At 32.7% G+C, this 24,242-nt stretch overlaps 1 protein-coding gene across 2 annotated transcripts in view; it reads left to right on the top strand.

Moving 5' to 3' along the window:
* PolE2 (DNA polymerase epsilon subunit 2) overlaps window positions 1–24,032 on the top strand; it is a 45,681-nt gene extending 21,649 nt beyond the window's left edge. The window contains exons 6-8 of one of the 2 annotated variants that reach the window (XM_072529744.1): window positions 2,654–2,837; window positions 15,930–16,106; window positions 23,886–24,032. In XM_072529744.1, coding sequence (XP_072385845.1) covers window positions 2,654–2,837; window positions 15,930–16,106; window positions 23,886–23,963 — 439 coding nt within the window. In that variant the 3' untranslated portion in view covers window positions 23,964–24,032. Of the gene's footprint in view, window positions 1–2,653; window positions 2,838–15,929; window positions 16,107–23,103; window positions 23,511–23,885 lie in introns of those variants that run through there. The other variant, XM_072529743.1, reaches the window with a different exon arrangement.
* Window positions 24,033–24,242: the final 210 nt, after the last annotated feature.

Below are 24,242 nucleotides of genomic sequence, written 5' to 3'. Positions count from 1 at the left end.
CTCGGTTTTGATATAACTCACGATATTTTCTATAAATGCTGCATATGCAGAGAAACTTAACTTGCATAAATGTATCATATCGTCAACGCGTAAATATTTACAACGTACAACGCATAAACTGGTCTTTTTAGAACCTTATCAGGTAACAAACTTAAAACTTAATATACGTAGGGAATAATAAGCTTTCTTAGAAACCTAGATCTTTTGAACTAAAACATACAGATGTAGGGTATACACAAAAGATCTTTCGAGTAGCATTTTGGAAAAATGTACGGGGACCAACGATCCCTTTGAAATCTACAAATGTGTGGTAGCTTCAATTTCTTTATTTGAATATATTGTTGTCTATACGAATAATCATCCGTTGTGGTTCTGAAACTATTTTCTTATGGAATGTTTTACATCAAATCCACAAGGAATCTAAGTTCCTGTAGTTGGCTTTATACCATATATAACAAAAAAATTAATTAAAATCCTTTATAAAAGGTATATAATTTAAAAAAAACCCAATCGGGCTATATCACAAAACGTTTTCGGAATCCATATTCCATCATCAGTGCACTAGGTGGGTATACATGTATTGAGCCACTAAATATGTGCGTAAAAACCCGTTAAAAATTGTTTTTTTAAATTTAGTTTACATTATATGGCGGTAAATATTATGATGTTAAAGTTACCAGTGGATTTGGTAACATGGCGACGTATGACTCCACGTGAAGTTGCTGGTCCTGAGACGATGTGTCTACGAGGACTTGATGAAAGCAACTCAGTTGTCCAAGAACCACCCACCAACGTGGGAAATAAGAACACAAGCATTAAACAATACGTAATTTAATGATTAACTTTGTTACCACAACTAAGTTACGATCTAGTCAAAGTTTCAGGGCAAAGTTTTTATATCTTAACCGCCGATCACTGTCCAATTTACACGAGTCCGCGAAACAAACACGAAAGCACTGTTACAGTTAAAATAAGTTACTAATAAAATTGTCACGTGAACCAAGGATGTTTTCTTTAGTATTATACTTGATTGATAATGAGCGTTTGTGAAACATGCAGCCTTTAAACTATAAGCTACATAAGAATAACTATGTATACCCAATACGCGAGAATCTAAAGCTCTTAAACCAGAAATGAGTCGACCCTTTGATCGAATACTAAACTGACACTGACTAATATGCGAGAGTTTAACACTCTGACCAAGACGCGACCAGCTAACCTGGGACACAATGTGACACTGACTACGTGACTACTTTCACATTATCACTGCCTCACCTATCAGGGGTCAGGGGAAATTTCTTCGAAATTTCTATTAGGTAGTTAAAACCCCCTTTTGAGTGATTCCTAACCGGGGATTTTCTAGGTACCAATTTTCAATGGCTAAAAACAGCTTTTGAATGCTTTATACCTGCCATTTCTTTGGAATTTGCTCGGAGAAAGTTATCTCGGTAAATCTTATGAAATTAGAAATTGTTTGCTACAACTGGAGTAAGAAATTTATCCAGTACACTTCATAAATTTAATTAAATTTACATTATGTTTTTGACGTTTCGACTTCAAGATTAGAAATTGTTCTCAAAAAGAAACTTTTAAATATAATGAAATTGATAGACCCGCAAATAATTTTAGAGGTTATTTCCATACTGTATTTTTATGGGATTAAACCACAATTATTGATTGTAATAAAAACTGCATTTTATATTTTTGTTTTTTACGTTTCGATCTCCACTCCGACTCGGAAATCGTTTTCAAAAAAAAAATATTTTAAAAAATAAGAACAATATTTAAAATGTGGGTGTTTATTAATTGACGCTTTATTATACAAATTTGACAGGGGTTTTACTTGGCCTCGAGGCAAAAACCTATGTTATAAGAGTTAAACATCCTCTTTAAAAATAATCGTCTTTGAAAACGATTTCGGGAGTGGAAAGCGAAACTTCAAACACAAACTTAAAATGTAATTTTTATTACAATTAATTGTGGTTTAACTTAAACATTCTACAAGAAAACAGTTTAAGAACATAATTTTCATATTTATGCAAATAACCAATTCTTCAATAGAATCTAGTAGGATTTGGTTACCAGTATTAGAAGAAGTAACTAAAAAATACCTATATTAGCATGTTAATAACATTCGAGGATACATTATCTAGTTATAACCTAAAATAATATATTCGTTACTGTTCGTTACATTTTGGTGGTGTTTGAACATTTAATTACCTAAGAATTTGGTTTAGAATTTCTAATTGTTTGGAATTACTTTAAATTTAAACAGTAGTGTAATAAATTTTATTTAAATAAACCGATTTCCGAAGTGGAAATCAAAATGTTAAATTAAACTTATTGTAAAGTAAAATTGTGGCATATTCCCAATAAAAAAACAGTAAGCTGCCATTTAAATCAATTCGCCCAAATTTGATTATCTTGGAACGTTGTTCAAATGCTAAAAAGACAACAGGTCAAATAAAACCAATAAGTTTGGCAACGTTGAACTTCCTTTCTTTTATTATTTCCACTAATGCATTTTCGACGACATAAAGGGCGGACCTAATATACCTCTCTCTAAAAAGGTGTTTCTCATTCCATCTCACGTAAGGTCCATACCGACCGTTAACTTTTACCTACACTGTATATATTTAGAGGTTTATTTTAGATTTGCCCTACCAGATTATGTAACGACCGATTTCAAGAAACTATTGCCTAAAGCTACATTTACAACAAATCCTTGTAGAATCCAGTACTGTACTAGAGAAATTGTAGTATTTAGAGCAGATCTTATGCCAAAGTTTTTGCAAGGTACTCTACACAAACCTAAGAAGGAAGAACTTTCTGAATCTGTAAGTAAGATATAATTGTTACTATATTTATCTCCTTTTAAATTTTAACTCTTCTACGGGCCGGTCTTTTCACCTCCAGATAAATATCCTATCTTCCAGATATCTAGAGGATAGAAAGATGCCGGATAAAAGTAAAATTTATTTCGGAACGCATTCAAATTTCATTGATTGTACAATATGTGGTTGTACGAATAAATAAGTAATATAAATCTCATTTTAGTGTTAGAAAAGAAATTGTAATTAAATTTAAAAATTAAATTATGTAAAGAAAAATTTAATAAAAAATAAAAAATAGTACATGTATTATAACGGTTCTTCTGAGATTTCCCAATAACACAAAATTAGTGTATAAGGTTAGCTCAAACATCTTCTACTTCAGGAAGTTCAATAATGTCTTCATTTAGCAATTCATTTCCAAAATTGTCTTCATTTTGATTTCTCGTTATATAGAATATTGCTATTGGTTAGAATAATTGAATATATTCAACTTTACAGCCACTTACAGGGTAAAAAGTTCTGTTACATATCTGTTTTCAATATAAACAGAATATCACAAGTAACAACCCATTTTTATGATCTCTATTTAAACATCTTATCGGTAATACAGAATTATCTATACTTGTTATAAAAGATTTCACTAAGTATTTAAAATATATCCAGGAAGTATCACGAAATTGTCAGAATTTAAAATCAATCTTCCATTATATTCTATAGAATATTTATTGTAAATTTTGGGAATTTCATAATACAACCCTGGATATTTTGGATACTTAATAACGATATATAATTCTGTCTACTATGTTCATATTGTTCATTTTGAAATCTTATACTACTTGGCAAGAAAACCTTTTCAATTTCACGAATACTCTTTAATCAATAGCACCAATATCTCTTGGAAAACGTTGATTAATCCATTTTTTATTTTAACTTTCCAGATTATGAAAACATTTACTTAAATATAATGTCTAGACAAAGTAAAAATAGAAGTGAAGAAAAAAAGGTAGAATTCTTTTATTAACAACTATTTACAATATATTCTCAAAATACTGCTCGGTCCAAACTTCTGTCAGTCTCATTTGAAATTTGATCCTTAATTGTTTCAAGTACCAGCATCACTGTCTGTGTATTCTATACCTGTTAAAAAAGTCTTTACCATTATCATTCCAAAAATTAAAATGGTCTATGCACTCTCGAATATTATATTCTCGCACTAAGTTCATAAACATCATACACTTCGATTTTGTTAAAGAAATCTAAATCTTTTAATACCGGTGACATAAGTCTCTCATTCACAATAAACACTTAAAAACAATATTTAGATTATATTTTTATTTTCTCGATAACCTACAACATACAACAAACTGCTACAAATACAACTTATTTTCCAGATATATTCTTATCGGTTACTTTATTTGGCAGATACATATTTGATATTTTACCTCAGATAAGTTTATGCCCGACTAAGAAGACGCTACTTTTTTTATCTGTTGGATAAACCTCCGGATAAAGGCTTGGTCACACCTGTTATGCGGCCTTCCGAACATACTTAGGTCCGATTTATGCAAAATCTGGTCGGTGATCGGATAGGAATAAGTACACATGCCATGCTCGCTTCAGACTCTTTTCCGATTTTGCATTAGTCTATCTTAGCAGTCGATCGTGGAAGATACTCTATGTGTAATGTTGAAACATTTCAATAACAGTGATTTAACTAGTGTAGCTATCTGTTTGGATAGAGAAGCTCTAATTACAACACCATTTGGCAATATTTTTAATGTACAGATTTAGCCATACGGATCACATTCCCTCTAAGGGGAAAATTCACTCATCCCAGATACCTACGGTATCAAAAGGATTGAGCTCTGGTGGGACTCTTTCCATGTTATCGAGTCCTAGGTGACTTGGTATCTCGGTGTATCTCCCAAAAATTTTCGTACGCATCTGGACATCGAAAGTAACACAGCTTTCTGCATAATCTTATATAGATGTTCATTTAGACCCAGCTTTTTTATGCTTTCTAGGAGGCTCTTCGGGATGACTCCAGTGGTAGAAAGAATAATAGGTATCGTCTGGGTACTTTCCATTCTCCATTGTCTCCTGATTTGTATTTCTAGATCTCTGTACTTGGCGATCTTTTCGTTGTATTTAACACGTAAATTATTGGTGTTGGGTATCGCCACATCAATAAGTGTTGTTTGTCTAGTAATTTTATTAACTAGTATGAGATCGGGTCTATTATGGGCCACTGGTTGGTCTGTAAGCACAGTGCGGTCCCAGTATAGCTTGTAGTTGTCATTTTCAAGCATTCTATCAGGGACGTATTGATAATAAGGAAGATGGTCGGTTTGGAGAAGTCCCAGTTTGTCAGCTAGTTCTTGGTGGATAATCTTTCCTACTGAGTCATGACGTTCTTTATAATCACTACCGACAAATGCTTGGCAGCCGCCGGTAAGATGTTGGATGGTTTCTTGGGCTTGGCATCCATATCGGCATTTGTCATTTTGGACTTGAGGATCTTTAACAATATATTTCAGGTAATTTTTAGTTGGAATAACCTGATCCTGAATGGCAAGTAGGAAACCCTCAGTCTCGGGAAACATCTTTCCTGATGTCAACCAATAGTTCGACGCTGTATTGTCGACATATTCTTGGCTGATCTCATTAAGATGTCGCCCATGCAGAGGTTTACTCATCCAGGTGCGCATTTTGTCTTGCTTAGTCATGTGGTTTATGCGCATTTCTTCTTCCCTCAGTTTAATCGGCGTCGTATCATCTACTGTGCAAATTGCTCGATGTAAAGTAGATGTCTCAGCCTGTACCTGAAAATAAGTTCTTAAATTAGCAATTTGTTTATCCAATTGCTCTGCGCTGCGTGGATGATGTTTTTGCGCCTTTGTGAGAAGTGTTCTTACTTTCCGCTGAAGACCCTCTATATCCGTTTTTGACCACTTTATAATACCAAATGAGTAGCTCAACGCGGAACAGGCGTACGTATTTAATGCCTTAAACAAATTTTTACTATTAAGATATGACCGATTTAGTTGTCTTACTCTTCGTACGAACTCCGAAGTTAGTTCAGTTTTCATTTGTTTATGGTCAATTTTCCGCGCTTGTTTTACTCCGAGATATTTGTACATATCATTTTAACCCATTGCCTCGATATTTTGGCCATCTTGCATATCGAAACCTCCGGGCTGAACCTTTCCTCTGACTATATTTAGTATACGGCACTTGTCTAGTCCAAAATTCATACTGATATCATTTGAGAAATTTTCTACAGTTTTTAGCATCTCATCTAGGTGGTTTCGAGTGGAAGCCATTAATTTTAAATCATCCATATACAACAGATGATTAAGCTTCGCTACAACAGTGTTGTTATTTTTGATGCTAAAACCTGAGTCAGTAGAGTTCAGCAACTGAGATAGTGGGTTCATTGCTAGGCAAAACCAAAGTGGACTCAACGAGTCCCCCTGGAAAAGCCCCCGGTTAATAGTGATATCTTCAGTTTCGATATTAATTTCACCCGGTATTTGAAGGTGAATTTTAGTCTTCCAGTCTGCCATTATATGTTTCAAAAAGGTCACGAGATTATCATCGACTTTATATATTTTCAATATATCTATAAGCCATTCATGCGGCACTGAATCAAGACTACTTCTTGTAGTCAATGAAGGCAGTAAAAAGGTTTCTTTTTTTGGTGTATGCCTGGTTAGAAATGACTGAGTCGATAATAAGTTGTTCTTTGCAGCCCATGGAGCCCTTAGCGCATCCTTTCTGTTGAGGCTCTATGATATTGTTCAGAGCACAATGTTGGTAGATACGCCGGGCCACACAGGATGTGACCAATTTGTACAAAGTTGGAAGACAAGTAATTGGGCGGTACTTTGCTGGATCTTGGGTGTTGCTTTGATCCTTCGGTATTAGATAAGTGGTTCCTTGAGTAAGAAATGATGGTATTTCCTGTGAATTAGAAATAATATTATTAATAAATGCTGTTAAAAGCTCATGAACACTCCAAAACTTCTTTAGCCAGAAGTTTTGAACTCCGTCTGGTCCAGGAGATTTCCAGTTATAAAGCTCTTTGATAATCTTCGAGACTTCTTCAGTGGTGAAAGGTTCATAAGGAATATTACTGTAGTGTTGACAGTTGTTCGTCGTTTGTTCAATCCATCCAGCATTGTTGTTATGAGTAGCTGGCGTCGAAAGTTGGTTTCCCCAAAACTCATGAATTTCTTCTTGGCTTGGGTAGGATTTATTTACATTTTCTACGGTGGAATCTAGTTTTCTATAGAAAGCCTTCTCTGCATTCTCAAAAAGTATATTGTCGCATTTACGGTTGTTACTAACTTTGTATCTCCTTAGGCGACCTGAATAAACGGAAAGTTTTTGTTTTAATGTGTACAGGCAGTGTTGAGCTGTGTTGTTTTCTGGATCATGTTGTGAGTGTCTTGAAGTGTTCAGAATTATTTCTTCAGTTCTTTTAATTACTTTTCGACTTCTTACTCCTCGGATGTATTCTGTAATTTGTCCAATATCCCTGCGCAATAATTCAATTTTACTCAGCAGTCTTTTTTCCCAGGGTGCAATTCTGTTTTCAGTCCTTCCGATATTAGTTCCCCGTCGTGTTCAGTACAGTATGTACAGTATTATTATTATTATTATTATATAGTTCTGTATTAGGTAAGATTCTTGTTAGGTTATACTTTATATTTTGAATATTCTTATTTTATGTCAGCTTAGGAATAGAGCAGAGGTTTTTTCTGGTCATTTTGCGGGCTACGTATAAATGAAGTAAAATTGTATTTTATAAATTGAAAACATTTTTATTTTATTATTATTTAAGTTTCTTTCATAAAAATCTTTTTCTATTACATTTGAATAAACTATGTAGTTTTAAAAAGATAAAAGGAATTTATTATCATGACACCGTAATCTCAATTAAAAAAAAAACAACACCGTGCAAAAATGAACATTAAACGACAAGCGTACCACAGCAGGAATACCAATAGCCTGCAGTGTCGGTGCATGATCGGAGATGGGTGGAAGCAGGATTGGTCATGCGACAGAAAGGTGTGGCCTGCAGCATTTACAATATACAGTCAATTTCCCTGTCATACAGTCGTCCTGCCGTATGATAGTAGTAGGATCGGAAGGCGGTATGATAGGTGTGTCGAAGCCTTAATAGTTAACCGGAGGCCATTATACAATTATACTGAATATCAAGATAACATAGTAACAGGAAAAAAGCATTGAATGTCAGAAATGCTATAACATAATATGTGCTATATGATTTAAATTTCCGAAGAAAAAATGAATATATAGGAAAATACTTGAGTGGAGTATCTATTACTGATATTAATAAGCAAATTGGATATAATCTAGCTCAGTGAGATGCATTTTTAAAAAAAGATCGGTTCAGGTCTAAAAGCTATTTCACAGGTTCCAATTGCTTTCGATCCGCTGTAACAATTTGCATTGAACGTAGGTATATGGAAAGGAAATTATTCCAGAATTTTCAACCTTGGAATCTGAAAACTCTGATTGTCTGATAGTTTGATTTTGCAACCCAGTTGGTCATTACTGCGTGCACCCTTCTTTTCTGAGAAATTCTTCGGACTTATGCGTTCTGGGATCATTTTTGAATATAATTAGAATTGCTTCTTCTTTTTCTTCTTTTCTTATTCCTTATACCCTATAAGAGTGTCCGATCATCGGTTATAGCACCAATGGTGCTAAAGCCCAAATCGAGCCCTGCCCTCCTCCAAACAATGCCTCCAACCTTGCCGATCTTCTTCACGTCTAGCAAATTTTGCGCGTCCGCTGCCACTTTATCCTCCCAACGTTTCCGTGGCCTTCCTTTGGGTCTTGCGCCCTGAATTTTAATATCTAGAGCTCTTTTTAACAATCTGTCGGTCTCCATTCTCACTACATGACCAGCCCATCGAAGTCTCTGAGATCGGTGCTTCTTTGAACAATTAAGAGTTCATGGTTGTACCTGGATCTCCATACTCTGTTTTCGTTAATAGAACCAAATATCTTCCTTGAGACTTTTCGTTCGAAGACTTCCAGCTTTTGTCTTCTACAGCCTGTATTTTACTTTTTTGTCTCTCTTCTCTTAATATCGGTAATTCGTATCCAAAAGTTAATACAGGTCTATATATTGATTTGAACACATTTAAGTATTTTTGTTTTTAATGAAATTGTTCTCTTGCTTATAAATTTGTTATTCATTGCATGATAGAGGCTTAGAGTTTTTTGTATTCTATATAATTCATCTCTCTATCATGTTTTCCACTCTCTTCTATATCCTCTCCTAGATATTGATTATTTCTTACTTGTTCTATTTCTATTCCTTCTATTTTCATATCTAACTTCCCCGGTTTGTCTGTTAGTGTCATAGCTTTAGTTTTATTTTTGTTTTTGTCATTCCATATTCGTTTAAAATCTTTTTTTCTTCTTTTTTTTATATATAGACATGACTCTGTCTGTTTTTCAATGTGCCTTCAGTAAGTTGTCGTTCCATCGTTTTCATTGTCTTCATATTGGGAAACTGTCTCTTGCCGTCTTTACTACTCTATTTGTTGTCATTCGGCTTATATGATCGTTCCATTCTACTCTTCTATTTCTTATCCAGTTCTTGATGTTCTCCACCTTGCATCTACGTCGTATATCTGTACTTCTAGCTCTGCCCCATAGTGTCTTACCATCAATTTTTCTAAGTGTTTTCATCTCTGCTGTTTCTAACGTCCTTTTTGTCCTCTCTGTGTCAGGTCTTGTTTCTGCCGCGTATGTCATTATTGGTATGTCGTTATGACTGTTTTGTAAATTCTGCCTTTCGTTTCTTTCTCGATATTTTTATTTCTCCATATTGTTTCATTTAGGCAGCCTGCGGTTGTTTGCTCTATTCACTTGATCTTCCACTTCAGTTTCGAGCTTTCCGTAGCTAGATAATGTGACGCCTAGATATTTAAACTCCATCACTTGTTCTATTATTATCTGACCTTCCAGCTCCAATTTACATCTTAGTAAATTTGCTGTTGTAACCATGCATTTTATCTTTTTTGGGGAAATTAACATGGTAAAATTTTCTGGCGGTTATATTAAATTTGTGCAGCATACGTTATAAATCATCTTCACTTTGAGAGAGTAGTATTACGTCGTCTGCATAGCAGATTATTTTAAGTTGTTTTTCTCCCATTTGGTATCCTTTTTTAGTTCTTACTTTTTTTATTATTTCATCCATAATCAGATTGAACAATAGACGACTCAGGGAATCTCCCTGTCTTATCCCATTGCCAGCTTCAATAGGGTCGGTTAGTTATTCTTCTACTTTGACTTTTATTGTGTTGTTTTGGTAGATATTTTCGATCGTTTTAATTATTCCTAGAGGTATCTCTCATGCGTACAGTAAGTGGATAACGTCTTTTAATTTTACCCGGTCAAATGCCTTCGTAAGACGTAACATAGATATGTCGGTTTGTTGTATTCTAATGATTTCTCTTGCACTTGCCTCATTATAAATATAGCGTCTGTGCATGATCTTCCCGACCTAAAACCTTGTTGTTCTTCTGCTAGTATTATAATTTCATTCAGTTTATTTGTTATCACTTTGGTTGTTAATTTTAGTGTTGTGTTAATAAATTAATTCCTCTGTAATTTTCCGGGTCCGATTTGTCTCCCTTTTTAAAAAGAGGTATTAGGATGCTTGATCTCCATTCTTGAGGAATTCTGTTTTGTTCTATTATTTTTTGGATTAGTTTTAATAGTTGTTTGGTCAGATCTGGTCCTCCGTACTTTAGGAGTTCGTTCGGTATTCTGTCCTTTCCTGGTGATTTTCTATTTTTTAATTTCCTTAATGCTTCCTTTACCTCTTCCTCTTCAATATTTATTTCTTCGTTTGTCGTCACCTCTGGTGTTGGTGGTTCATTATCGTCACCTTTAGCAAATAGGTATCGAAAGTAGTCTACCCATGTTTCCTTCTGAATGTGTTTCGTTTTTATTAGTTCGTTCATCTCTTTTCTTTGTCCTCTGATCGTTTTCCATATTTCTTTTTGTGTTCCGTAGAAGTCGTGTTCCATCTGTTTTGAGAAACTCTGCTAGTGTTCCTTTTTTATTTGTCTAACTATAGTATTCGTTTCATTTCTGATTCGTTTATAGTGGTTGTATACCTGTTGTGTTCTGTATTGTAAAAAGGCTTTCTTCTTTTCTTCACATTTTGTCTTAAAATGTGAAGAAATTTCTTTTTGAATTTTGTCTTGTTTAAAATCTCGTTCCATATATTCAAGTTTTTCTGTAACTTTTTCTCATTTTCTGTTAGAACCATTATATCGTCTGCAAATGCTTCTTCCGAAATGTCTACCCCTTATCAGTTTATATATCTCACATGCATGTTTCTTATTTTTAATGTTCGTTTCTTTATTATTTCATCCATATATATATTGTGAACAATGTTGGGCTTAGACCTCATACTTTATTCTCAGACATTATTTCGTTGAAAATACTTCTGATTGTTTGTTGTGACTGATAACACGATTGTCATTGTTTTTTGTACTTTCTTCATTGTTATCATTTTATTACTGCTTCTTTCTTTCTTCAATAGTGTCTAACATTTCTCTTATAATATTTCTCTTTGTATTTTATCAAAAACCTTAACAAGATGTATAAATTATACAGTGTAGGTAAAAGTTTATGGTCGGTATGGTAAAATTTAACAGGATATCTAACACAGATATAAAATCATATTTTCAGCGAATATACAAAGATAACAATCATATTTCCCCTTGGTCTCTCCTCCATATTTCAGATTGACGTCCATTGACCATTAGTGAGACGATTAGTTCCGATCAGAGATATTGTTGATTGTTGATTGTTTACCAGTAGTTTCAAATAAGCGAGTACACAAACAAACATATTGGCTATTATATTGAAAGAAACTAACGAAGGATATATTTATTATAACTTGAAAAATAAATTAAACAATACAAATAGTACTTACATTTACATTACACATTATTAAATCGTGAATCGTCTAAATTGACATTTAAAAACATAAGTTTTTCCATTTTTCTTGTTAACTGTGTTCTTCTTTTATTTAAAATTAAACCAGATTTTGAACATGTGTTCACAAGGAACAGATTTAGTTACAATACTACAATATTTTATGAATATAGTGGTTAAGTTAGGATATACATGGCGATGGTTTTTCCACCACTGTAATGGACAGTTCCAATCTCCGTTCGAAATTTTTTGTGGGTAATATCATCAGACAAATACATGTCGACTCTTTTATATCTCTCGATACAGGTGTATGTTTAGATGAGTCATGTCCAATTAATTCATCAAAAATGCACCATGGACTTAAGTCATCTTTATCAGTTTCTTTTTCTTGTACTGGTTTATTTTCACTAGTACAATCTTCTTTTTCTTTTTTTATAGAAGTAACCAGGTTCTTAACTCTTTCTTTTGTTTTTTATAACTAGGTATTCTGATTAATGAATGAGTTTCGATTTACGATTGATCTGCATTTTCGATTTCAAATCTTTATTGATAGTTCGTCAAAGGATATATTTATTGTAAATATTCAATTAAGAATTATTTTTCTTAGTCAATTATTGACCTAGTATAAGAATAATAATTTTATTTTCAAAAAATGCACATTTGTAGAAGATGCAGCTTTTATGGTCCGCTTTCTGAATATTGCAATGATTGAAACTTCTCCTGGCGCATTTCTGTCCGTTTCGACTACTTCTACTACATGTACTGACATACCACCACCCAAGCGTCAAAAGGTGATGGATACTTCCATTAATAAAAATATTAGTTTAGAACAAAAGAAACAAATAGATATGGATTTACTAAACCTATGCAAAGACTCGTTTCATCCGTTTTCCATAGTTGAAGAACGAGCTTTTAAAAAGTTTGCAGGGTGGATTCCTGGATATAAACCTTCAACAAGAAAAACTTGTTCATTACGTCAGGTTCATTACTTCAGGAATGTTATATCAAAACTGAGCAAATTATTAGATCACAAGTTGTTAAAGAAGTAGAAAATATCTGTATTACTACTGACCTCTGGACATATGGAGTAACTGAGAGTTACATCGCATTAACAGGACAATATTTAACCGAAAATATAGAATTTAAAACGGTTTTATTAGGCTGCTGCCATTTTTCTGGAAACCATAATTCAGAAAACATCGCTTTTGAAATTAGTGAAATTATTAATCAGTGGGGTCTAAAACGAAAAGTAAATTTTGCAGTAATTGATAATGCCTCAAATATGGCCAAAGCTATTAAAGATGTTTTGGAATGAAAACATTTAAATTGTTTTGCTCATACGTTAAATTTATTGGTGGAGGACGCACTTAAATGCTGTCGTGTAGAAATAAATAAAATAAAAAGTCTTTTTTTCGACAATTCGGCAAAAAACACGTTTCAAAAAAGTACCTTATCTTCAGAAAGGCTTTTAAAGTATCAATTACAACATAACAAAGTTCCCAAACGGCCAATCCAAGACGTGGAAACTAGGTAGAACTTCACCTATTACATGTTAAAAAGAATGACCGAGTTAGAAGAGGCAATCCGTTTCACATTGGTATTAGTTAATACAGACTTAGACTTAGACCACATCTAAATAACGAAGACTGGATTATTTGTTCTCAACTTTCCCAAATTTTACGGCCTTTTAAAGAAATAACAAGTACAATGAGTGGCCAAAAATACTTGAAGGGTAGTTCAGTGATTGTTCAGTAGTTGTTTAGTTTATTTTTCAAGTTATAATAAATATATCCTTCATTAGTTTCTTTCACTTCAATAAATATTGTGTATAAACGATAATAACCATTATGTTTGTTTATGTAGGTACTCTCTTACTTGAAACTACTGTTAAACAATCATAGTAATTTGCTTACGAAAATCGGTTTACGATAAAAAATTTAAAGCCCCACCTCTACTCGTTACCTCTGTCCTTACTTTGATTCGGTGCTGTGACGAATCGAGAGATCGGGAAACGAGACGTTGCCAAATAATTTTGTATGAAGAACATTTTATTGTGGCATCATATGCAGTTTATTATTTTTAATAGGAATAAGGCACAATGTGACTTTAAAAATAAGCTTATTTTGATGTTTAGATTTTTAATTCGGAAATCGTACTTAAAATACGAAACATTAATAAATTTTATTTATATAAAACGATTTCCGAAGTGGAAATCAAAATATTATATTACACTTATTGTAAAGTAAAATTGTGGCATATTCCCAATAAAAAACAGTAAGCTGCCATTTAAATCCATTTCGCCCAAATTTGATTATCTTAGAACCTTGGTCAAATGCTAAAAAGACAACAGGTCAAATAAAAACAATAAGTTTGGCAACGTTGAATTTCCCCTTTTTTATTATTTCAACTCATTCATTTTCGGCGATATAAAGCCGTTCTCTCAGAAACAACGCTTGAATTGACCGGCGATTTTTGAATGTCAGTTATGCGCGCGAAATTAATTTTAAATAAAATTTGTTTCAACTCGACGCGACGGTAAAAATGCGATGTTTTTTGATCAGTCTCCTATCGACAAAAATCAAAAGGAGTGCAGCTTTCGTATGCAATTTTTATATTTTGTCGCAAATGAAGTCAGTTTTTACAAAGATGTTAAATAAATAAACGTTGTGCGATTTTTAAAATCAATAAAATTTGTCACTTTCATTGACCGATCGTAGTGGAATTTCCATTGCCTACTCTTAAAAACGAATAACATGAAATTTCGATTTTGAGTTCTGGCAAAAAATATGAGAATTCTGGCATTTCAAATATGCTTTAACGCAGTATTTAAACTTTTTCATTACAAATGATCGCACGTTACAGAAAATGCCCCCACGAAGGCGGTATTGGGTAGAATTCTATACAGAGCTGAAGTTCTGTAGCTTTGCAAAACGTACTTGTGTAATTGAAAAGAAGTAGTTTTAAACGTTTTAAATCGTTTGTAATGTGAAAATGTATATTCAACGTGTTGTAGGCATACATATTTCAAATGCCTCACGTTTGTTGTCAAAACGCATACGAAATTTTATATTGTAGGTTTTGAAGCTTAGGCTCTAGTAATGGAAATTCTATAGTGACCGAACAATGAAAGTAATAAAATCTCGCAACGTTCCTTTATTTAACACCTTTATAAAAACTGACTTTATTTTCGGCAAAATACAAAAAGTGCATACGAAAGCTGCACCTTTAAAACGCATTGTCGAATTTTTACCGTTAAGTTGAAACACATTTTATTTAAAATTGATTTGTCCTGCACACAGGCAAATCGCCGGTTGCTCCAAGCCTTGTTTCTGAATGGACGGTTCGTTCTGTACAAAAAGTGCTAATCAACATTTTTGTTTAAAATTCTCTCAGCTACATTTTTTATTTGAAACATTTTTTTCTACGGCTTACAGATTCTTAATAAATCGATTTTTACGTTTTCCCCCCACGAGGGGGCGTTTTAGGGGAAAGCCCTAGGGGCAAAGGTTTTTGCTGGTTTTTGGGGTCCCAAAATTGATATTCTTAGCAAAATTCAGCTTGTTTGTTTAATTTTTAGAGGTTCAGTGACGACTGATGACTAGAGTATAATTTTTTTTTAAATTTTTAGCTGTATCCATTTGTTTAGTATCTTGTACCATGTACTTATGACAGTCTTTTCTGCCACTCTTTTTAAAAATAGTTACTGTCGATGCTATCTGCCAATTCTTTGGAACTTCTTCCTACCAAGCTATTTTATATATCTGTAGTAGTATTTTTGTTACTTTTTATCCCATGCTTTTATCGTTTCTGCTGTTAGTTTGTCGCTACCTGGTGCTTTCTAATTTTTTAACTCTCAGATTGCTTCCTTTAGTTTCTCGATAATTCGCTGTTTTTCGTTATTTTCTTCTTCATTTATTTCTTGTGTTTCATATCTCTCTTCTTATCCTCTATTAGTATTTAACATATGCTGGACCATATATAAATGTGAAATTAAAAAAATATATAAAAACTGTAATATTATATTTTCATTGCCATAATGCAGTTATATAATTTTGTTGTTAGTTTGATTCATATTTATACATTTTCATATTTCAGATGAGACGAACTATCATAAGTCAAGGACATTTGTGCCCATTATCTTTAACTGCATTACCAGTCCAATGGGATTTTGATTATTGTATGAGGTTGTATCCTCTGCCTGATTTAGTAGTTATTGGAGACAAGTATGAATCATATAACGAAAATAATAAAGATTGTCGTGTCATCAATCCAGTAAGTATGGATATAGATAAATATTCCTCATGATTTACATTAGAATTATTAACGGAAAACTTTTGCAGTCATGATTAGATATGATATTATATTATAGTGAGGAACAGTGAACACACTCACCTGCGGCACTCCCCCCTTGATTTCCTTTAACTCTGTGTAGGTATCCTCCTGATTTCTTCTGAAGTGTCTGTCAGTTATGTACGACTCTAATAATTGTGAATACTGCCTCGGTAGTGTTCTATTCAATTTATGGATAAGGCCTTTATACCATACCTTATCGAAGGCTTGGGCCACATACAGTAGAATAGCTGAACAGATCTGTTTTCTCTCTAGCGCCTTTTCAATGATTTTGGTGATTGTATGTACCTGATTTATCGTTGAATGACTCTCTCTAAAGCCAAACTGATGTGGTGGAATTAATCTCTTTTCTTCGATCATGATCTTTAGTCTTTTTATTAGAATAATTTCAGTAATAGGTATTAACTAGGTATGTAAGCTTAGTGATGGGTTTCTTTGGTTTTAATCTTTCGCCTGTTGTTAGATCGAACCCTGGAGCTTTTTCGGGATCGATATTGTCTTTCACAACTTCTTTGGTATTAGTAGGTTTAATTTCCAAGAAATCTGGTTCAATGCTATTCACGTTGACCAAGTCATTACCTTTGTTTAGTTGGAACGTGGTTTCGAGATTCTGTGCAAAGCGACTTGCCTTTTTGGTATTAGATTCAAGCCCAGCTTCCATCAGTGTTTTTGATTGGTGGGTTATGTAGTATAGGTATTTTGAGCCGTTTGCTGGCCTTCCAGAGAGAATATTCACTACTTGTTTCAGCTGTTAACTCGCTAAGGTTTGTTCCAATTGATTCATTATTGATGCCTTGTATTTCTCGTTTGAGATGTTGTGACGCATTGTTTAAACTTGTCTTGTCCTTGGGAGATCTGGTTTGTTGCCATTTGCGATGTAATTTTCTTTTTTCGGAAATCAAACTTCTGATTTCTTTCGGATATTTTTTTCCTTCTGACCTAATAGGGATGATTTGAGTATTGTTCCATGCTGCTTGCTGAATCTGTTTGGTAAGCAATTCAACTACTGCATATAACTGATTTTTAGTTTTCGAGTCTTCTAGTTCATTTTCTGAAGTTCTATCCTTGTCACTAAGTGTAAGAAGAATGGGAAAATAATCCGAATTCCTATCCCAGGCCTCCTCGACGCTTAAGAAATTAGAGGCAATATTCTTAATTATGAAAAAGTCAATCAGGTCAGGGATTTTATTCTGCTCATTTGGCCAATAGGCTTTTCAGTCGATACTACTCTACAGTTTAAATTGTCAGCAGGCTTTTGCGAGCTCTCTTTCTTTGGTGGTGGTTAATCTTGATGCCCATATAGTATGTTTCGCATTGTAATCACCTCCGATGATGGATCTACTTTCTTGGGAGTTTAAATATGTTGTGTACAAATCTGACTGTATTTTATGTTTTAGCGGGCAATACATAGGCAAAGCTACTAGGTTCTAGGTCTTAGTTTTGATTTTCACAGCCGTGGCTTGTATTTCTTCTGTTTGTCATCTCATCTCCTGATATTGTTGTATACTCTGTTTTATATATATATATATATATATATATATATATATATATATATATATATATATATATATATATATATATATATATGTATATATATATATATATATATATGTATATATATATATATATATATATATATATATATATATATATAAAACAGAGTATACAACAATATCAGGAGATGAGATGACAAACAGAAGAAATACAAGCCACGGCTGTGAAAATCAAAACTAAGACCTAGAACCTAGTAGCTTTGCCTATGTATTGCCCGCTAAAACATAAAATACAGTCAGATTTGTACACAACATATTTAAACTCCCAAGAAAGTAGATCCATCATCGGAGGTGATTACAATGCGAAACATACTAAATGGGCATCAAGATTAACCACCACCAAAGAAAGAGAGCTCGCAAAAGCCTGCTGACAATTTAAACTGTAGAGTAGTATCGACTGAAAAGCCTATTGGCCAAATGAGCAGAATAAAATCCCTGACCTGATTGACTTTTTCATAATTAAGAATATTGCCTCTAATTTCTTAAGCGTCGAGGAGGCCTGGGATAGGAATTCGGATTATTTTCCCATTCTTCTTACACTTAGTGACAAGGACAGAACTTCAGAAAATGAACTAGAAGACTCGAAAACTAAAAATCAGTTATATGCAGTAGTTGAATTGCTTACCAAACAGATTCAGCAAGCAGCATGGAACAATACTCAAATCATCCCTATTAGGTCAGAAGGAAAAAAATATCCGAAAGAAATCAGAAGTTTGATTTCCGAAAAAAGAAAATTACATCGCAAATGGCAACAAACCAGATCTCCCAAGGACAAGACAAGTTTAAACAATGCGTCACAACATCTCAAACGAGAAATACAAGGCATCAATAATGAATCAATTGGAACAAACCTTAGCGAGTTATAGCGTTTTGCAAAGCTACAGAACTTCAGCTACAAATTCTACCCAATACCGCCTTCGTGGGGGCATTTTCTGTGACGTGCGATCGTTTGTAATGTAAAAGTTTAAATTCTGCGTTTTTAAAGCATATTTCAAATGCCTCATATTTTTTGGCAGAACTCAAAATCGAAATATCATGTTATTCGTTTTTAAGATTAGGCAATGGAAATTCCATTACGATCGGTCAATGAAAGTGACAAATTTTATTGATTTCAAAAATCGCACAACGTTTATTTATGTAACATCTTTGTAAAAACTGACTTAATTTGCGACAAAATATAAAAATTGCATACGAAAGCTGCACTCCTTTTGATTTTTGTCGATAGGAGACTGATCAAAAAATATCGCATTTTTACCGTTGAGTTGAAACAAATTTTATTTAAAATTGATTTCGCGCGTATAACCGACATTCAAAATCGCCGGTCACTTCAAGGGTGTTTTCTGAGAGAACGGTTCATTCTACGCTAAAAGTGCTAATAAAAATTTTTGTTCAAAATGATCTCAGCTACACTTTTTATTTGAAACATTATTTCTACGGCGTAAAAATTCTTAATAAATCGATTATTTCTGCCCAGCCCCCCCATACGAGGGGACATTTTAGGGGGAAGCCGGGGGTGGCAAACCTTTTTCATCTTTTTGAGGTCGCAAAATTGACATTCACTGCCAAATTCAGCTCGTTCGCATGAAATCAAATGAGATATATATATATATATATATATATATATATATATATATATATATATATATATATATATATATATATATATATATATATATATAAGTAAACGTTAAATAGTGGGTTTGCAGCAATAAAAATGAAATGTGTACTCTTTTAAATTTTTATTCCAAGCTTTCGGACATTGGTTATGTCCTTCATCAGGGAGCTACAAATGTGATTAAGAAATTGTTGGTGTTGGTATAATTAATTAAAAATTGTTTCTACTTACAAACTTAACGAGGTTGTATCAACAAAGATCTATTATAATATTGATAAAATTTATCATGGTCTCTCATCTATTTTAATATATAAAAACTATTTTTATGTTTAAAATTTTAAAAAAATTATTACCCGAAATACAAAAACACTTAATTATTCTAAATAAATACGTGACATTATTTTGACAAAATTCTTTTAAATGTCAATTGATAAATTGTTGTTTGTGTTATTATTACATTTATCTAGTAGTAACAAATAGGAGAACATTTCATTTAGATGGCCAATATCCGTTTTATGATTCATTGTATTATTATTTTGGCAAATGTAGGCCATTTCAAGAAAAAGTCTTTTGGTGATGTTACTTTCCTGTTCTACTACTTTGATGTTATTATAATCTATCTGATGCCCATTTTTAAATACATGTTCACCCAATGCAGTTTTTTCAGGATGCAGTCTATTATCTGACTTGTGGGATGTAATGCGATCTTTAAGGCATCTTGATGTTTGACCATAGTATACTTGTTCACATGATCCGCACGGTATACAGTAAACAACATCTGTTAAAGACAAGAGTGCGGATTGGTCTTTAAGTTTAGAAAAAACTTTGTTAACTGTTAGTACCGTTTTATGTGCAATTTTGATATTATTAATTGATGAAAAAATTCTACTTAGTTTCTGTCCAATGTCTTTAATGTATGGAAGAGATACATATCTAATTGTAGTTTGTTGTGGTAAAGGATCTACAGGTCCAATTCTATCTTGTGATACAGACAGATTTTCTTCGTTTCTTAAATGACTAGTTAAATTTTGTGGAGTGTTAAATAAAATTTTCTTTAGTAGTATACTTGGGTATGAGTTTTCAATGAATAGGTTATAAAGGATTTTTAGATTTTTTGTATGGAAAGCGGTATCGCTGATTTTAAGGACACGATTTTTCATTTCTTTAACTAAATTCAGTTTCATCGAATATTTATGGTATGACCAATAATTTAAATATCTGATAGATTATAATAACATCAAAGTAGTAGAACAGGAAAGTAACATCACCAAAAGACTTTTTCTTGAAATGGCCTACATTTGCCAAAATAATAATACAATGAATCATAAAACGGATATTGGCCATCTAAATGAAATGTTCTCCTATTTGTTACTACTAGATAAATGTAATAATAACACAAACAACAATTTATCAATTGACATTTAAAAGAATTTTGTCAAAATAATGTCACGTATTTATTTAGAATAATTAAGTGTTTTTGTATTTACAGTAATAATTTTTTTAAAATTTTAAACATAAAAATAGTTTTTATATATTAAAATAGATGAGAGACCATGATAAATTTTATCAATATTATAATAGATCTTTGTTGATACAACCTCGTTAAGTTTGTAAGTAGAAACAATTTTTAATTAATTATACCAACACCAACAATTTCTTAATCACATTTGTAGCTCCCTGATGAAGGACATAAGCAATGTCCGAAAGCTTGGAATAAAAATTTAAAAGAGTACACATTTCATTTTTATTGCTGCAAACCCACTATTTAACGTTTACTTCCTTACGTTGTCAGCAAATACTTCTGGTTCATTATATATATATATATATATATATATATATATATATATATATATATATATATATATATATATATATATATATATATTTATATACGCTGTATTTTTTGGGTGGATAGTGTGATATACCCGATGTCCTTTAAACTTGATGTACGAGTCTTAGTGAAGTGTATTTCGGCGATAAGGCATATATAAATCTTTTCTATATTATGAACAGTTTGCAATTCTTGTTGGTGTTTCAGAAGACCATTGGCATTACATTCTAAAATTCTTAGGTGTCTAGCCATTTTTGATTTTAGGAATCGCTCCTTGTCCGCGCTTTTCCAAGTTTGTGATTCGTGTATCTAGCTTTTCCAGTTTTTCTAAAATAAAGTTAAAGTATCGTAAATGCTTAAAAGTTAGGTTAAATGTTAAAGAACAAAAAATAAAAACTGGATGAGAATGGCGCAAAATATACGGGGTTGGAAACACTAGGAAGAGGCCTATGTTTAGCAGTGCACTTTTGAGGCTGGATGATGATGATAGTAAATGCAATCTTTTGAAAAAATAAAATATATTGTTGTACATTTAAAAAATATGTACACACCCTATATACGAATACAGTGGAACTTGGTTATAGCATCATTGAAGGTTCCAGTAAAAAAATGACGCTATATCAGAGTGACGTTATAAAAGAGATAGAAAAAAATGAAATTTTAACGACTAATATTAATTAACAATTAATAAGTATTAATTAGTATAATTAGACTAATGCTGTAAAAGTCAGTTATTTTCTTCTTCACAACCCTTTCCGAAAAATAAAGTTTTTCTGTAGTGTTCCACAATTTCTTTATCACTTAAAACTTAAGTGATAAAGTTAAATCACTTTCTACCTGATGGTCTACTGAAATGTATGAGTCAAGATCAGTTCCAAACTCTCTCTGGTTTACATTAAATTTTTGTATCCACTCTGACAAATTCATTTCATCATCATCGTCAACATCCTGAACATTGGGAGAAACTACAGTCAATTTAGCGTGACGAAAGCACTTACAAATTGTCATTGACGTAACCGCACTCAACTGCAACAAGGATGGTAATGTTCACGGTTTCCCCATTTTCAATACAAAAAATCATCGTTTTCAAAACCTGTTTCCGATAATGGCACTTTAAACTTCTTATGACTCCTTGGTTCATAGGCTGCAAGACACTCATGCACTTGGCTGATAAGAAAACTAGGTTGATATTAGTCCAAGGTCAAATTAAGTTTGGGATAGGCTGCACAGTTGTCAACAAAGAGAAGAATTTTTCTTTTTTTTTTCCAAGAGAGAGTTCCTTGTCCCACTTTCTCAATTCTTCTTAAAAAATATCAAAAGTCATCCATGCTTTTTTATTGGCTGTGTAGTTTACAGGCAGTGATTTTATGCTTTTGAAAGGTCTAGGATGTAAACTTTTCCCAATAACAAAAAGCTTTCTTTTCTCTGCACCTGTCATGTTTGCACAAATAAAAGCCGGGACTTTTTTTTTAATTTTCCACCGACACATTTTTAATTTTTGAAATTTAAAGTTTTGTCTGGCGTTAATTTGTAAAAGACACCAGTTTCATCGCCATTGAAGATATCTTCATCCTTGTATGGTTGCCTTAGTTGTGGCCATGTGTTTTGTAACCAATCACCTGTCACGTTCTCGTCCACACATTTTGGCTCTCCAACAATTTTCGCGAAGGAAATTGAGCGCCGGTCTTTAAACCGATCTAGCCAGCCGTTAGAGTATGTAAAATCTTCACCAAACTGTATTCCGAACTCTGTAGCTTTCTCCTTTAAAAGTATCCCGGACACAGGAGTATCAGAACTGCGACACTGCTTGAACCATTTGAGTAGAGCTGAATCTACATCACCACGAATGCAGTTCCTAATTTTTTTAACATTTTCTCCCTCCTCATTAAAGGCTTTAAAATTTTTTTCCTTGTTTTTTAGGTTGAGCCGACAGTCGAATTAACAAGTCCAAATTGCCGACATACATCAGCAATTTTACGACCAGTTTCAAATGATATTATAACACGCACTTTATCTTTAGTAGGCAAAGCCTTCACGGCAGCGAAAATTTCTTAAACTGACTGTTCTGAAACAGAAAATTTGACTGTTAGGATGGCACTGATAAATAAGAAATCAAAGAACTGTCAAGGTTACATAACTGTAAACAGAAGGGATAATCGGGATTTCTCACATACTTGGAAGGAACAATGCCGCAAAGCCGGAAACGCATTGCACTTTATTCTTCATAACATAAAAAATCACAACCTACTGGAAGATTTAGTACTTTATTTTTAGCCGATAAAACCGGGTTTTTAATAATGTTATAGACTAGTTTTTGGCCGAACCTATTAAAAATTGACGTTACAACCGAGATCACGTAACTACCGAGGCCGTAATATCCAAGTTACACTGTATTCCCCAATGATTTTTGTTAAACTTATTTTGAAAACTAGAACATATTGTTTACATTATTATGTAAAATGAATCATTAAATACGTATTCCTTTTTAATATACATGATGTTTATTTCATAGCGATATCGAAATAAAAATGGTATTAACTCGTTAAATACCCTGTATATAATAGTTAACTTTATATATATATATATATATATATATATATATATATATATATATACATATATATCCATTTTTATTGTAATAAAGTATTTCACTTTACTGTATGGAAACTAGATAATTGACTATATGTTTTCTTTTCTTGCAGGGTCCTTTCTGTGAAAGCGGTTTCCAATTTTTATCATATATTCCATTTACAAATACAGTTGACGACTGTGCCTTATAGTTTTTAGTAAACTTCTAACATTTAATTATACAATCAATAAATAATAATTTTTATTTATTTTAAATAAAATTATTTTTTATAAAAAATGAAGAAAACTAGTGTGAGGAGATAAAATAATTACATTACTGTTAATTTAATTTAATATTAATTTATTTCCTATAATAAGAATAATGCTTCCCTTGTGAGAGTTTTATAAGTTCTCCTATATGGCGCGGCCTTCTACGAATGGGCGATTATCTGGGTATTCGCACTCGCAGCACCTATAGAGACCCACCATAT

The sequence above is a fragment of the Diabrotica undecimpunctata genome, chromosome 4 (assembly GCF_040954645.1).
Source record: "Diabrotica undecimpunctata isolate CICGRU chromosome 4, icDiaUnde3, whole genome shotgun sequence".
Classification (NCBI taxonomy): Eukaryota; Metazoa; Arthropoda; class Insecta; order Coleoptera; family Chrysomelidae; genus Diabrotica; species Diabrotica undecimpunctata.
The sequence above is the reverse complement of the archived record's forward strand: the minus strand, read 5'-3'. Positions and strand labels throughout refer to the sequence as shown.